Source organism: Diabrotica virgifera, chromosome 8, assembly GCF_917563875.1.
Source record: "Diabrotica virgifera virgifera chromosome 8, PGI_DIABVI_V3a".
NCBI classification, from domain to species: domain Eukaryota; kingdom Metazoa; phylum Arthropoda; class Insecta; order Coleoptera; family Chrysomelidae; genus Diabrotica; species Diabrotica virgifera.
In genome coordinates, this window is record NC_065450.1 from 148996479 (window position 1) to 149013945 (window position 17467).

Consider the following 17467-nt stretch of genomic DNA (forward strand, 5'->3'; position numbering starts at 1 on the left):
TTGAAAAAATAAAAAAAATAATATTAAAAAAAACAAAATAAAATAATAACAAAAAAATAAACAAAAAAAAGAAAAAAAAACAGTAAAATAATTAAAAAAAAAACAAAATAAAAAAAAGCTACACAATGTACCAATGTATCTATAAAAATAAAATTGTAGAATGTACTTATGTTATAAGAAATTTATGACTATGAATCTGCAATCAATCAGAAACAAGTCTGGCTAATTGGCTCTGCCAAAGCCATTTTTCAAAAAAAAATGCAATTATGTATTTCCAGCAATTTTTCTATGGCCGACTTTTTCCTGACATCTCCCTGAGCACAATGCAAAAAGTTGCAAGTCTCGCTGGTTGCCTCCCAGAGCTAACTCTTGGCAGTTTGAACATTTAATTTAAGCGAGAATCAATGTTTATTTGCCAAATAAACATTTTTTTTCTATTTTCTGACAGCAATAGAATGTATTTTGAGTTAAATAAATTAAATACATTCTCCTTTTTGCGTCAATTCATTTAATTCAAAAATTATTGTTTGGCAACCCTGTATAAATAATGATATTAATGTTTACATTACTGAATAGAGAATTGAACACCCTTTTAAATGAGATACCACGCGACCCCTAGTCCCGTTTAAACAAATTGTCGATTACGTCATCACGCCCAGTTATTATTCCTTAATAATAACTACTGCCAAATATCGAGGTGGACTGTTTTCTTTGGCCCACCCTATATGAGACAAATTAACTACATTTGATTATACAATAGAATAATACATCTCCTATATGTTTTATCTAAATTGTGAAACAAGTTTCGCACGAGTGGATGTTTTTTATCTTGCGATTATAAAAGTTAATTTAAAACTAATACCGAAAACTTGTCAACGATACTGCTGATATACATTATCTAATTTTAGAAAACAACTTTCGGAGAAGCTTTAGGCAGAGAAAGTTTTAGTGTACGACCTAAAATCTCCGTTACAGTTTAATTTATATTAAGTAACTTTAAATTAGATTTTGTGATAAGAATGACATTATTATTTGTTGAAATCTACAGACTTATGGAATCTACAGGCTCAAAATCTATGTAAGAGATGGTTATTGATTTTGTTTTATTTTGAAAAAAAAAAACGAAATAAATATTAATTTTGATTTCGAAAGCGTTAAAGCTCTTCTAAGTTGATCATCAGCCCGTAGTCGTCCACTGCTGAACATAGGCCTTTTGGAAAAACTTCTATTCAGATCTATCTTGCGCTGCTGCAATCCAGTTGGTGCAAATACTCTTTATGTCGTCAGTCCATTTTGTGGGTGGTCTTCCCGGGTTTCGTCTATCCGCTCTCGGTCTCCATTCCAATATTTTTTGGTCCACCTATCATCTTTCATTTTAGCGACGTGTCCTCGCCACTGCCATTTATTTTTGGATGTGTGTGTTTTAATGTCTTCTACACCACTTCCATGAATTTTTTCGTTTCCTACCCTATCTTTCAACGTTATGCCCAACAATGATCTTTCCATTCTACGTTGCGTCACTTGAGTTTTCGTGCAGATGTCCTTGTTAGAGTAAGTGTCTCTACGCCATATGTAAGAACAGGCAGGACAAATTAAAGGCTTTTCTTTTCAAGCTAATAGGTATAACACCTTTAATAATATCGCGCAGTCTTCCATACGCTGCCCATCCCAGAGTTATTCTGCTTAGCAGTTCAGCAGCGCTAATTTTTACCACGTCATCATCATCATGGCATCTACACTCCTAGCGGAGTGATTGCCGCCCTCTTTGGGCTCTTCCGATTCGTTTATCGCGGTAAATCAATCCGCATTAACATTTTGATTTTACAATTGGTTGTGTGACTTGGCATATTCTACGGTTTTCCTCCATTCGTTCCTGTTTTTTCTTCTGGTTACCCATTCTCTGACTCCCATCTTCTTAAGGTCCTCTACTATCTGGTTGTCCCATCTAGTTTTGGGTCTTCCTCGTGATCTGTCTGATGCAGGTCTCCATTTGGAAATTTTCGTGATAACGGCTTCTGGATTCCTCCTTTCTATATGTCCCATCCATCTGAGTCTCTGTGCTTTGATAAATCTGACGATGTCTTCTCCTTTCAAAAGTTCTCTTACTTTGTGGTTCATGAGTTTTCTAAATTAATTATTACCTAAATTTAGCGGACCTGCTATCCTCCGAATTATTTTCCTTTCTAGGATCCTCAATCTTTCTTCCTCTTTTTGTGTCAGACACATTACTTCAGCACCATATGTGATTACTGGTGTAATTGCTGCTTTGTAAATTTTCAGTTTTGTATTCTGTTACTGTAGTAACTGAAGTTACTGAAGTTACTGTATTTCCAGTAGGTTCTGTTTCCTGCCTGGATTTTTTTATTAATTTCGATACTTTTATCCTTAGTTCCATTTTACCATATATTCAAGGTATATGTAGCTGTCAACAACTACAATTTCGACGTCTTCTACCTTTAAAGGATGCTCAGAACTAAAGTCATAATTTTTTTCTTTTGGTAATTAATATTTAGATCTACTTGACTTGCTGCATCGCTGAGTTCATTTAACATGGGCAGTTTTTAGGTCATCTCAAATCAGAACAATATTATCTGTGAATCGTAGATAACCAAGCATCTCACCATCGATATTTATTCCCTTATTTTCCCATTCCAGTGACTTCAAAGCATGTTCAAGTAGAGTAATGAACAACTTAGGCGACATAATATCTCTCTGTGGAATACCTCTCCTGATATGTATCTTCTTGGGAGGACCGTGTAGATTTATAGTTGTTGTAGCATTTCTGTACATATTTTCTATAATATTGGGGTACCTATGATCAATTCGACATTCTTCCAATGCCTCTAGAAGTTCAGGTAGTTCGATAGTATCAAACGCTTTATGAAAGTCTATAAACGTTAGAACTAAAGGTCTACTTAGTTCAGAGAAATAAGGAAAAAAATATCCTGTTGGTGACACAACCCCTCCAGACCGAAACCAAATTTTTTGAGTAGTATGGACATCTATATTAATAACCTATAATATGTTTCCTGCAGCCGATTTTGATGATATACTTAGTTATAAACAAATGGAAATCAAAAAATGGTAAATTTTCGCTTTTTTCGTCTATAACCAAAAAGTTAAATATTTAAACAAATTTGAGAGTGAGAAACTCATAAATCGTATAAAAAATTTCAATATGGCGTTCGCTGAATATGTCTATCCTTATTGGTTGCTTAGGGAATTGCAAAATAAATCATAAATTTTGAGTTTTTATAAATATTCATAACTTATGTAAAAATTAACTTGAACATTCTTATTATACGGAATGCTGAGAATTCTGGCGTTTAAATCAAACCCTAAATTTCAACGCAATTGGCCAAATAGTTACAAAAGGTATGTAATTTATTCTTCCCAAATTAATTTTTTCTGCAACGCTATAAATCGGAAAATGATGAAGTTACATTAATACTTTGGATAGGCTATGAAAGAAGAAGATTTATACTATTTAGTTTAATTAAAAAAGATGACAAAAATAATTCTAAATACTGCAAAATTATTTTGCAAAAACATGTGAATTAAAAAAAAGGGGGGCTAACTTCGTCCCTAATTCTCCTAGGACAATTGTTTTTCTTTCTAAATGTGTATAAAAATTCAGTCTTTCCAAATATGAAAAAATGATTTTTCTACGGGTAACGGTTAAAAAGCTATCCTAATTGTTTATAAGTAAGCAAAAAATCGACTTGTTTTTGCAAAATAATTTTACACTGTTTAAAATTACTTGTTGTCATTTTTTTTAATTAAGTAAATAGCATAAAAATGTTCTTCTTCCATAAACTGTCAGAAGTCTTACTGTAACTTCATAATTTTCTGACTTATAGTGTTGCAAAAAAAATGAATTTGGGAAAACAAATTAAATAACTTTTAAACTATTTGACCAATTGCTTTGAAATTTTAAATTTAGTTTAAGCACCAGAAGTCTCAGTAATTCGTGTAATAAGAAGGTTCTAAGTTAATTTTTACATAAGTTATGAACATTTATAAAAACTCAAAATTTATGATTTATTTTGCAATTTTCTAAGCAACCAATAAGGATAGACATATTCAACGAACGCCATATTGAAATTTTTTAGACGATTTATGAGTTTCTTACTCTCAAATTTGTTTAAAATGCTTAACTTTTTGGTAATAGACGAAAAAAACGAAAATTTACCGTTTTTGATCTTCATTTGTTTATAACTATGTGTATCATCAAAATCGGCTGCAGGAAACATATAAGTTATTATTATAGATGTCCATACTACTCAAAAAATTTGGTTTCGGCCTGGAGGGGGATGTGTCACGGGAAAAATCTTATTTCTCTGGACTAACTGTATAATTGATCTTTTAATTAACCCTTAAAGGACGGACTTTTGTTTTTATTAAAAAACTGAAAAAAAGTTCGTGATTTATGTTTTATTTTGAACAAATATTAAAATTATAATAAAAAAAATAAACAATTTAAGTATTTTTTATAAAAAAAGAAGATTTCCATATGGCAACCGTAGTCCTTCCTACTATCTATATTATAATAAACATAAAAATTACTACAACTATGAATAACAATAAAAACTATAAACTATTTAGTGTGAAATTGCACATTGCACGCTAGGCATAAGCCAACGTTACATTTAGAGCACATCGTTCTCATTATAGACTTGTACCTTTTATTTGCACATTTCTTTTTCTTATTTTCCGGAGTAGATACCAGAATATGGCTAAGATTATCATACCTAATATCATGTCATATTCCATGTCCCAGTCAGTAGTATTTTTTGCCAGGTAATTCGTTATATCCAGTTATGATCAAAATTATTATAAAACATTTCATGTCGTTGATCGTAATTTGGGGATCTGTTAGATTTTTAAAATGTCCATACCTCGTAGAGTCTGTAACCAATAGTTCGATTAATTAGTCATCAAAATTTTTTTCGAAAAGTTCAAAGGGCGTGCAGTTACTGTATCCTTCGCAGCTGGATGCTTGAAATGGCCTAGCAGTTGCTTCCAAATCTCCCTCTTTGTCCCAGTTTACCTAAAATAAATTAAACTTTATCACCTATATTTTTCGTAAAAATACAAAATATACCTTGGTAGCGTCTATTTTCTCCATTGCAAAATCCTTTTCGTTCGAATTGCGAACCTGAAGCTCGACTGGAGCTCGTAATTGGCTTGCTGGTAAATTATCTACCATACCACCATTATCCTTATCAGCAGAATCTTCATCGGTCAATTCATTTGTGTCTGGTGGTTCAATGTAGATTCCCTCCACATCTAAATCGTCCGCGTACGTTCGCCATTTGTAACGCCTCTTCAAGAGTAAAGCCTCTTCTAAAATTAAATAAAAACATTCAATAATAGGTACTGAAAGAGACTCTGGTTGCCATATGGCAATTTCAGTTTTTCCAGCCCTAAAATAATTACACACTAAAAGAAAAAGACAAACTAATGCAACATTTTTAAAATCTAGTATATTCTTATAAATAAAATCATATACTAAACAAAAAATAATTTATATTGGGTATTAAAAAGTTACTTACACAAATCTGATGTCCATTTTCTTCCACCAACAAAAATCGGATATATACACAACGATGTTAATCAAACAAACACTAACTTGAGACTGAACTTTCAGTACTACCTTAAAATATACTTATTTTACTATTCAGAACAGCATGCGCCATCTGATTTTTAACAGAGAAACCTACTGAAAAAATTATTTAGATCACTGCTTACAATGGTTGCCATATGGCAACCATAGTCTTTTAAGGGTTAAGTCTTTTATGCAATCATTTGTACCGTAGTTAGGGCAAAGACCAGCATGTTCTCTTATCTGATACAGCTCAAATTTTGCTTCCAATCGATTGGTAATTATTCTGGTGTACAGTTTGCATAAATGGTTGATTAGAGAAATTAGCCTGTAATTCTCTAGGTTCATGTTGCCACTCATTTTATGCAGAAGAATTGTATTGGAGTTATTCCAAGCTATAGGAATTTTTTGACTATACAAGCGGAGAGTGAAGAGGTCTCGTATTTTTTTCAGAAGAGAAGTTTCGCCAAGTTTCGTAGCTTCTGTAACTATTCCATCATCTCCTGGAGCGTTGTTGCTTTTAATTTTTTTTGAGTGCATATTGTACCTCATCTTAAGCAATTTCTGGAATACTGACACGACAAAATAGTAATAAATTAATGCGGCTATTCTTAGAGAGAGAAAACTGTAAAACTGCAATAAATATAGGAATTACTGTATAAAACTGTCTAAAACATATAGAAAGGACATTGTTAAGCAAGCCAATACTCACAAAGGGTTGTAACGCTATTACGAGTAGAAGTTGACTGTATAAAACTAAAGTAAGATTTAATTTACTATTTTAGTTGGGCATAAGTTACAATTTTACTTGGAAATTAGGTTTATTATACTTTTCGCTTTCCACTTCGGAAATCGTTATCAAAATACAAAACATATTTTGATGTAAGTCGTGTGCCCTGATTTAAGAACAGTTCAATGTAAGTGGGGTATCTTTCTGAGAAATTATCTGCTTTTAATTTTGTAACTTCTGTGTCAAAATTTTGCTTTTGAAGAAGAAAAATTACCAAGTTTAAAGCAGAGTGTTCAGTATCAAAGTACCAACTTGTTTTTTTTTGTGTTTTGAGTTATAAATAAATCTTGTCACAAAAGCAGTTGTTCAGTAACCAAAAAAATTTTTAAAAATATAAAAATTTCTCGCACTTTAATAAAATTATCACTTTGTTTTAACTTTAAATTTGAGGTTTGTCGAAATTGTGGCCCGTGAGACCCAAAAACCAGAGCAAAATAGGTATTGTGAAAAGTTTCTTTGAGATCAGCAGGGTTATCCTCGTATTTGATATCAGACAAAATTAGCAATGGGTTCCTGTATCTGAGACACTCTGTTAGCTACAAAGGTCGGCTATCTGCTTCCATGACCTCTACACCAAGCGCTATTTGGGAGTCTCACTACAAGTTTATAGAGAAGCCATGGATGTTTATTTAAAAATCCCTTGGGCAAGAACGATAAAAACTGGAACAACCAGTTATATGGGTCATTTGTTACGTGATTAAAAGTACCTACTATATTCCTCAATGGATCGTTGAGTAAAATAGAGGAGAAACTAAATACTGGAAAGATAATTGTACTGGCTGCATAATATTAGAAAGTCGATCGGATTACGCTTTGAATTGAATAACTTATGAGTACAACTGAGGACAGAATTCTTTGCCAGCATAACCGCTAATCTTCAATGATGAAAACGGCACATGAAAGAAGTTCTCTTGAGTTCCTTGTATGACTCAATCTGTTCTAGTCCAATTAGTTGAATTATTAAAGTATATTCTGGTTGAGAACAAGACCCGACCTAATAGAAGACATGAAAAACCTAGATATACCAATGAAACTTATAAAGCTTACGAAAATGACAATGGAAGGATCGACTGCAGCAATAATTACAGATAACGGAATCATTAAAAATATAGAAATAGCAAGTGGAGTACGACAAGGCGACTCTCTGTCAAAGCCACTATTTAATATCGCTATAGAAGGAACAATAAGAGCTACAGAAATAAAGGGTACGATTATAACATCGACGTCGCAACTTGTGGCGTATGCTGACGACATAGCATTAATTACCAGAAACCTAAACAGTTTAAAGGAAGAATTTATGAAGTTGTGCAAAGAAGCATCCAAAAGGGGTTTAGAAATAAATCAAAATAAAACAAAATACCTAATATGCTCAAAAAAAAGCCCAGTTAATATGATAAGCTTAAATATTGGTGAATATAAATTTGAAAAGGTAGAACATTTTAAATATCTTGGAGTCTCAGTTAATGGAACTAATGATAGAAGCATTGAAATTAATAAAAGAATCCAGGCAGGAAACAGAACTTACTGGAAATACAGTAACTTCCTCAAAGAAAAGAAGCTTACTCAGAATACAAAACTGAAAATTTACAAAGCAGCAATTAGACCAGTAATCTCATATGTTGCTGAAGTAATGTGTCTGACACAGAAAGAGGAAGAAATATTGAGGATCCTAGAAAGGAAAATAATTCGTAGGATAGCAGGACCACTAAACTTAGGTAATAATAAATTTAGAAAACTCATAAACCACGAAGTAAGAGAACTTCTGAGAGGAGAAGACATCGCCAGATTTATTAAGGAACAGAGACTCAGATGGATGGGACATATAGAAAGGAGAAATCCAGAAGCCGTTATCAAGAAAATTTCCAAATGGAGACCTGTATCAAGCAGACCACGAGGAAGACCCAAAACTTGATGGGAGAACCAGATAGTGGAGGACCTTAAGAAGATGGGAGTCAGAGAATGGGTAACCAGAAGCAAAAACAGGAACGAATGGAGGAAAATTGTAGAAGATGCCAAGTCACACAACCAATTGTAAAACCAAAATAATAATGCGGATTGATTCACCGCGACAAACGAATCGGAAGAGCCCAAAGAGGGCGGCAATCACTCCGCTAGGAGTGAAAATGCCATGATGATGATTCTGGAGTATCTGTAAGCTGTATTTTAAATGGTAAGGGAAATTACTAAGGCTCGATGCACATTTGCGTATTTTCAAGCTGCGTTTCCGCTGCGAGCAAGCTGCTTGTTTTCAAGCTAAGGTTGTAGCATTTCGAAAATCTGCTACAATGTTCTGTTTGAAACCCTTCCTATGAACAATAATTATTCTTTGTATTTTGAAATATCATTCATTAAATTTTAAAGCCCGCCCTGTTAGAAATATTACAACGAATAATTTTAAATCTAATAGTAGCATTATGTTTCGTTAACCCACTCTGTAAGCTAGAGTAAACATAAAATTGGTGACCTTCAGAAGTGCTTTGCAGGTGTCGAACCATGCGACGCAGATCTTTTTCGTCGAGTAAACAGCTTTACGGGCGAAAGTCGTCCAATAATTGCGCGATTTTTGCGATCTGTGGCTTCACCTTCACCCGGTGTCCGGGGAGCGAAGGAGAGGTCAGTTCCACATCAACATCTGAGATGGTAATATGTCAACCAGTGGTGGAAGTCACAACCTCACAAGATGCGTCGATTGATTTGATTTAATACCACCCGGAAATAAAGAATTGTAGTTATTATTTACCAGATTCCAGATTTGAGTATGAGATTTGTGAAATGGTTTGTGTTTTAACCGTTTGTTTCAAAGTGAAAAGCCCATGGAATGGATACCCGGAATTGCGACGCAACTGAAAACCGGTATGTGGTGGAAGTTTCTGTTCCTTTTTTATGAAGTTTGGTCCAATGTTTGAAGTCCCCTACTGAAGTCCTCTATTTGAAGTCTCCGATGAGATGTCTGGTCTTGTCCCAGTTTTTGTCCTCTTTCCAGTTTCCCAGAGTCCTTTGTATAATTGAATGCCTGCCACGCCCACCTGTTGAATGGAATGATAAAACATTTTTGGTTTATTGTGACGTGTGACAAGAAAGTGTTTTAGTAAGGTACAGTACGATCTTGTTTTTAAATTAAAAGTGATGAAATTCCAAGTAAACGATATTAAAATTTGCAGTCGGTAAAATTTTTTAATATTTTAATAGAGATTGCTTTCACAATGGTAGTTTTGTGTAAATTAAATAATAATATGGAATGACATTTGACAGCCCACCACTTCGAAATATATAGGTCAAATCTTGTTTTGGAATACACTGCCCGATAAAGTTTAAAGTTTTGTGTATTGTAAGTCATGTAAAGTTTATAATTTTTTTATGGTCATTCCTATGGTAAAGTCATTCATTTCCTGTTCGAGAATGTGTTTTCTCAGAATAATAAAAATAAAGTCTGAAGTTTTAAAATAAACATTACAAAAATGTACCCATTTTTATTTCTGTAAAATTTTTGGAAAATTATTAACCAAATTTTTAATACAACTGAAATTGGGTTTTAGTATAAAAGAAGAACGAAAATGGCATAGAAGCCAAGGATGAATTTAAAAGTTGCCCAGTTTGACCCAAAAGAGGAATCTCCTATGAATGTCACCCCATTTGGTATCCGTAAGTACATTGATATGTCCAGTAAGTACCCAATGGTGAATCAGAGAATTTTTTTTCCAATCGGCGTCATATTTTAAATAGTAGGAAGTTCCTCCAGTCTGTGTAAGTATCCTTTGCTTATTGGTAATGGTTAGTCTTCTTAAAACCCTCTCATCTTCCTAACGAACCTACGACCTGCTTACCGAACAACCAACTGATGCGCCGTACGCAAAAGAACGTTATAAGTGTCTATTTCTTCTACTTTAGCCCCATTTCGCCCCAGTATCTATGTAGTTAATATTATCCCTGACCCCATCTGAGCAGATATTTAAAACGCTTTAAGGTTCCCCTCAATACACATTTGAGCGGTTTCTCGGGGTCAATGTACGCCAGAAATAAACAGATCTGTAGCGACGTTGAAATCCATCGCGAGGTCAACTTCTATTGAATGATTGCCCATCATAGACTGCCAAACCGCTTGACTTGTTTTCATCTGCGTGCACGTGGCGGCGTAACAGAAACTGGCGGGCTGTCGGTCAATGCGGCTTGCAAGTTACTTGCATGCAGCGGCTCAGCTCGAGTGTGCAGTGAATAAATTTAGCTCATGTACTGCTGAACCGCCTGCTGTCGCACGTAGCTTGCTCGCAGCAGGCACGCAGCTGGAAAACACGCAGATATGCATAAGATAGGTAGGGTAAAGCGGGGGAATGGGGGCCCCTAAGCAAAATATCAAGTTGTTAGTTATTTAAGTGAGTTATAACAGGAAAAATGAAGAAATAATAAGAACACATATTTCTCAATGTAAGTTTAATGAAAAATATTTTTTAATGTGTAACACATATTTAAAAAAAAATATTTTATAAAAAGTGTCCGTGGCCGGTATTACCCAGCTTGGCGGGGTAATGCCAGCCGTCTTCACATACGAAAATCGCAAATAAACCTTTTTTCTTTTGTTGTGCCTGTACATGCCTTATGGGCCCACTGTCCGCACATTACACATCTTAACCAAATTTCATTATTTTTTCCAAATTCTCCGCACAATATACATACGTCTTCATTGATATCTAAGTCTCTATCATCGTCATTGATTTCTTCATAGTCTTCTCCCTCAAATTCTGTATAACTAACAGCTTTTTTTGCGATCTGGTTTCTGTTTCAGCATTGTTGAACCCGTTCCTTCCGTCATCCATTTTTTTAACTTTATCAACTTTTTCTCTCATTATCTCATCTTGTTTATTCTTGTATTTCCTTTCCAACTCTTCTTTTAGCGGCGTTGAGGTGAAAATAATGGAATTTTTTTTGACATTTCTTTTTGGTTTTGGATTTGCATTCGAGCAAGACGGAATAGGAATGATGTTAGAAATAAAACTTCTGACCAGTTCCTGACTTTCATCCCGAACAATCTGTTCCTCAGGAGTTCTAGCCTCATTTTCTTTTTGAGGCTCACATGGTGGCTCAACAAATTCAAGCTCTAGGGCTTCGGGGTTGAAGGGAAATAATCCTGTCTCTTTAAAGCCTTTAATGGCCTTTTCCGGGGTAGCTACTCTACTGAACGCCATGTTAAATAACTCGGCAATATCCCCAGGATTAATTTTTTCCCCAGGATGACTCGTCAACAATTTGGAACATTCCGAATTAAAAGCTGCCTTCAAGGGTGCGTAGAAGATCACATCCAAGGGCTGAAGGCGGTGGAATGAGTGTGGAAGAATTGTCAAAGATATAATCCCATTTTCTTTGCAAAAATTGTACGCTGATAATGTGCAGTGAATAATATGATTATCCATAATCAAAAAAACCGGATCTTTGGCGAGCAAATATGTACATGGGTGGAATGTAAGTACCAGAAGCATTGAAAGCACACATTGCAGTAGTGTTTTTCCCCGCTCCCAGCTTGTGACGAAACCGACCCGTTTCTGCCCTCGTTCTGTGAATATTTTTGGTGGGAGCTGCACCGTGGTAACGCCAGTTTCGTCACAATTGTATATTTTATTAGGTGGAAAGTTAAATTTCTCCATGAGTTTAGATAAATTATCTGAAAAATTGTTACCCCTTGACGATTAAATGCCTTAATTTGGTTGATACTGTTTCCTTCGGGTTTTCTTAAGGTAATATTGTGTCTAGACGTGAATCCAGCGGCCCCGTCCTTGCCAGCCAATTGTGTTTCTTGATTGAATGGGACACTGATATTGTTGGATTGTGCATAGGCATATGCACATCTCCGAACTTGAATGGGTGTTAAGCCAGCTTTTTAATTTGGTTGGCCAGTTCAATCTCGGCTTCTTTTGAAAAGACTGGCTTACGTCCCAATGAAGGTCCAGAATTAACGGCGTCATTCTTCATTCGGTCTTGTATAGTTGATCCCAAATCTCACTGCTGCTTGTCTCACGGACACACCATTTTGGATAGCACGTAGTGCTCCTTCGACCAGGAAGCTTTTTCCATTTTTCTTTTATAATGCCGTGGCATCTGAAAATAACAAAAAAGTAGATTACCTAATAGTTGTGACATTTTCTATATGTGGGGAAATACCGGCCACAGCCCATGTGGCCGATATTACCCCATTTACTGTGGCCGGTATAACCCCAAAATGACATAAGGTAATTTATTTGTGCTGGTATTTTTTCTCATAACTTTACGTACAAAATATATTACAATTATTGAAATATATTTAGTAATCTATGAATTTACGTATTAGTTCATCAATTGCTAGTAAACAAATCGTCAATATAATACTTACGTTTGATAATGCCAGTTCCTTATAGCGACACGAGCAAAACACGTTTGTTCACGATAACGATCGGTACATACATACAAGTCTGGATTAAGCTGAAGACTGCGTCTGTTGCCCTTGAAACCAAGCTAGCAATGAACACGCCGCTCGGTTATATACGGTTAGACTCGGAATAGTTGGCGGCCGGGATTACCCCACTGGCCGTAATTCCCCCGCTTTACTCTAAATATTTTTAAATTTTAGAAATTGACAAAAAACTAGGTTTCATACCGACGTTTTAAGATTTCGATAAAATTCCTGCTTCTGCAGAATTAATACTGAACTAAAATAGTAAAATAAAACTCTTACCAAAACAAAAATGTATTATATTCAAAATATTTACAAATGTAATGTACATAATAATTATTATTAGGTAAACAATTAAAAAAATATACATACTGAGTCTGTAATGTGGAAGAAAGTCAATAGTTCAAATACTAATTGTTTTTTGAAAAATGCTCAGACTTGTCGATTAGTATTTCAGATCTAAATTTTTTACATACAATAATAATGTATACAGGGTGTCCCAACTTAGAGATATGACGTCATCGTTAATTTTTTTAAATGGCAACACTGTTATTTTGATAGCTATTTAGTTAGGCGTGTAAAGTTATGCATACCTGCAAAATATCAAATTTTTATTTCCTACCATTTACAAGATAATAAAAAATAAAATTATATCTATAATTTAGAATAAACTTAATAGTTCAAATACTAATTGTTTTTTTTTAAATACTCAGACCTGTCGATTAGTATTTCACGTCGAAATTTTTTACATATAATAATAATAGTTATGTATAACTTTACACACCTTATCAAAATAGCTATCAAAATGACAGTTTTGCCATTTAAGAAAATCAAAGATGACGTCACATCTCTAAATTGGGACACCCTGTATACAATATTATTGTATGAAAAAAATTTCCATTTGAAATACTAATCGACAGGTCTGAGCATTTTTCAAAAAAACAGTTAGTATTTGAGCTATTGAATTTATTACAAATTAGAGATTCACTCTGTATACGGATAAAATAGGTCTTTTGCTGAACTTCTTTTAGTTTTTGGGCATTGTTTTTTTTTATTTGTTATGAGTTTCTAATTCATGTAGCATTTTATTATAACATAGATAGATCCCTACCGGAATAACTTCATAGATCCCTACCGGAAGGGCGTTGACGCCTAAAAACGGCGTATATATAGCTTTCATATCAATTTTCCGATATTGGTCTCCATCTTGCGCGGCTTAGTAACAATTTATTTGCTAAGCCAGTCCATTGACGAAGGTTTCGGAGCCATGAATATTTCTTCCTAAGAATTCCTCTTTTTTCCTCCAATCTTTATGTTGAGTGATAACTGCAGTATTCAGTATCTGCTACCTCTCATTATATGCCCCAAATATTCAAGTTCTCTCTTTTTTATCATCTTTGTCAAGTCACCTTCGCCTCGACGTATTCTGTTTAGAACTTCTGTCTTTGAAATGCGTTGAACTCTTGACAATTTAAGCATTCTATGGTATGACTACATCTTGAAGACTTCTAATTTTTTATCATATCATATTATTCTTCATGAGGTCTCATATCAAAATATTAATATAGAACACACATAACATTTTATCAACTTGATTGTTCGTTGTAATTTCAGCTGAGAATTGCACACTATAGACCTAAGTTTCATAATAATTGTTCCTCTTACAATTTCTATACGAGTTTTAATTTCTTCGTCAAGATTTAGTGTCTCATTTATCAACAACCTAGCTATTTAAAATGGTTACCAAACTTTTTTAACCAGCTAATTGTTGACCATTAGTTGCATAGAGCCAACGTCTTCTTTACTTCTTAACTACTCTATATTATGTTCTATATATCGTTAATCTATATTTTGCAGAAACTTTTAGACCCTGCGATGAAATTTTTTTGTTTCCTCTCTGAGTTAGTTCTTCGATTTCTTCATACCGTGTTCTAATTGCGTTATATTCGTACAATTTTATTTTATAATTATTAGTAAAAATTGCCAAAGTTTCTTTTACTTCTAAACAGAATATTTTGTCAAAATAAAGTCGTACCATTAATAATTCATTAACGTAGGAAGTTAACCAGAATGCCAGAGTGCCTACTACTGAGGTTACTCTAAAATCCAACTCTTTACCACATGATAACTTTAGCCCTTTCTTAGGCCAGTTTTCTTGAAGTTTTTCTTTGGTACCGTTAAAATGCTCCATTCCTTCAATTAAAGTAGGGAATGTATATAACCTACTCGAACATATCTGTTTATGTAAAAGAAAATTCCAACAATCTATTTTTTGTGTACAGCCAGGCCAATCACATGATAACTTTATATTTTGTAGTAGTTTTTCAAGTGATGTGAATATTACTTTAGCACTTGTACACCGAACACAATATTCCAAGCAGTTACTGCAAAATATGTGACTGTACTCACAAATATAAATATGAGGCTTCTCATTGATAAGGGTGTCGCAGTTTGAACATTTAAAATTAATTTTCATAAATACGCCAAGAAGACGTTTTAAAACCGATTCTGCTGTTTCTCTCTGTGTGAATACAGTATTTTCTGTTACATCTTCTACATTTCCAGGATTATCCAATTTAACAACAAGTTTATATGTATAATCTGTTGGAAGATTAGACATATACATTTTAGTGGATCCTTTTTGAGCAAGTGTTACAAACTTTTTGTAAATATTTTCGTTTTCTTTTTTGCGCATTAGCTCTAGCTTATAATTGTTTGGAAAACAGGCAAACTTTTCATCAACTTCCAATACTTTTCCAACAGCCTTAAATTGTATTAACAACAATTCAAACAAGTTATCTGTCATCCAATACATATTTTGTCGTGATTCAATGATTATTTTTGAATCAAATATTAATGGAATAGTAGAATGCCAATGGTCTTCAAGTTCTTTCCTGTTTCCTTTAAAGTCACATCCCAGTTCAGGACAAGTATATTCTCTTTTACAACAGATTTGTTTGTGCATATCAAAATCCAAACATTTGATTTGTTTATTACATTTTTTCCAATCACATGGTAAGTTAAAATTTCCAAGTAAGTATTTCATATCCATCCAATGGCAAGAAGTTTTACAAATAGTACAATAATCGTCTACACAATCAGTGCAACTTACGTGACTTTGTGGACAAAATAACACACGCGATTTTAATCTGATTATATTATTGCAGTGGCAACATATAATTTCTGACTTTAAATATAAGTTCATAATTGTCTTAAGAATTTTTGTGTATAAATCGTCTATTGTTTTTTTCACATAAGCAATAGGTTCTTTCGCTTGCTCTTGGCAATAAATTTTTATTGCTCCAAAAAGTGTAGATGAAGAAAGTGATTCTGGTAAGTCATGTAAATCTATTGAATACGATTCTATTTGTATATCAATAGGTTTAGAGACAAACTCAATATCGGAACTTGGATGAAAGATTATTATTTTATACTTCGTTACTACAGAACATATATTAACCTGCTTGCATGATATGTTTAAAGTGTCATTTAGTAATGAAATTGATATTGACAGGAGTTGTTGATCTGTATGAAATAAAACCTTGTTTGTTTTCAACTCAAATACTCCATCGTAAGCCAAGCTATCAGGATGGTTTTGTTTATAGTGTTGAATTACTTGACAAGCATTCCACCGAGCTGGACAGGACAAACATTTGTATGTTCTTTTAAATTTACATAAAGATTCATGCTCTTCTACATTTTTGGAAAAAGAAAAAATCTCCATACAACCTTCATAATGATAAACACAATTAAAAAAATAGTTTTTAGCAATTTCGTTATAAAGAGATAGTCGTGGAAAAGATTTCGTGCTTTTTTTAGAATCTGCGCATTCTTCTCGACCGCATACGGTAAATGGACGGGTGTTTGAAATTGTTACTGGTCCAACTGAAAGGTAATTTAAACAATTACCACATGTTTGCCTGTTTAGAAATCGTTTTGGTAATACCATAATGCCTCCAGTGGGTTGCACCTAAAAAACACTTAAACATTAGTAAAGAAATTAGGTACATTATATTCATCCAGAATAACCATTAATCCTCAATGTTGCGTAAATTCGATATGATTTTATTAATTTTTTTATTATATTGTCAAACTATGTCTTGTACATATTATGAAGTTACACTCCAGAAATTACTGTATAAACTTAATAACAATATTTGATGTTACAACCTTAGAACCTATTTTCTACATAAATTAAAAATTTGTCTTAATATGCTACATCAGCGCGTTTTCCATATTTTTTTTTGAAAGTTCTAAGAACTTTCAACAGGGCGGCAACAGTGCGTCGGCAGTACGTGACGAAAAACGAAGGCGCAATATTGTGATACATAATAATAATTGTAATACTCATAGGCGCGCTAAAAGTTGCCAAGTCAGTTAAGTTCGATTTCTTGTTATACATAATCAGTTTTACTAATTCCAATGTAACACAAAATCTAGGCATGGGACAAAAAATTTTATTTGATGAAAGTGTATTTTTTGTTCTTTTTAATGGCGGTACAGACTTGTTTTTGTAATATTTTATTTAAGTATAGAGTAATTTATACATACTAAGGTATTTCTAAGTAAGATTGAAGACTCTGAAAGCAAGATTGGAAGTTTTGGATTCGGCACAAGAAACACAAGGGGAGAAAAACTTATGGAATTCCTGGAA

General features: G+C 33.6%; 2 protein-coding genes across 4 annotated transcripts in view; one reads left to right on the forward strand and one right to left on the reverse strand.

The window, feature by feature from the left end:
• Nucleotides 1-17467, forward strand: part of LOC114331900 (orexin/Hypocretin receptor type 1-like) — a 1700655-nt gene that overhangs the window by 904497 nt on the left and 778691 nt on the right. The window lies entirely within an intron of this gene.
• LOC114331896 (uncharacterized) overlaps nt 13097-17467 on the reverse strand; it is an 86408-nt gene continuing 82037 nt past the window's right edge. For 2 of the 3 annotated variants that reach the window (XM_028281585.2, XM_028281584.2), the window contains one exon: nt 13097-16783. In XM_028281585.2, the coding sequence (XP_028137386.1) occupies nt 14636-16783 (2148 nt within the window). In that variant the 3' untranslated portion in view covers nt 13097-14635. The remainder of the gene's footprint in view (nt 16784-17467) is intronic. The other variant, XM_028281586.2, reaches the window with a different exon arrangement.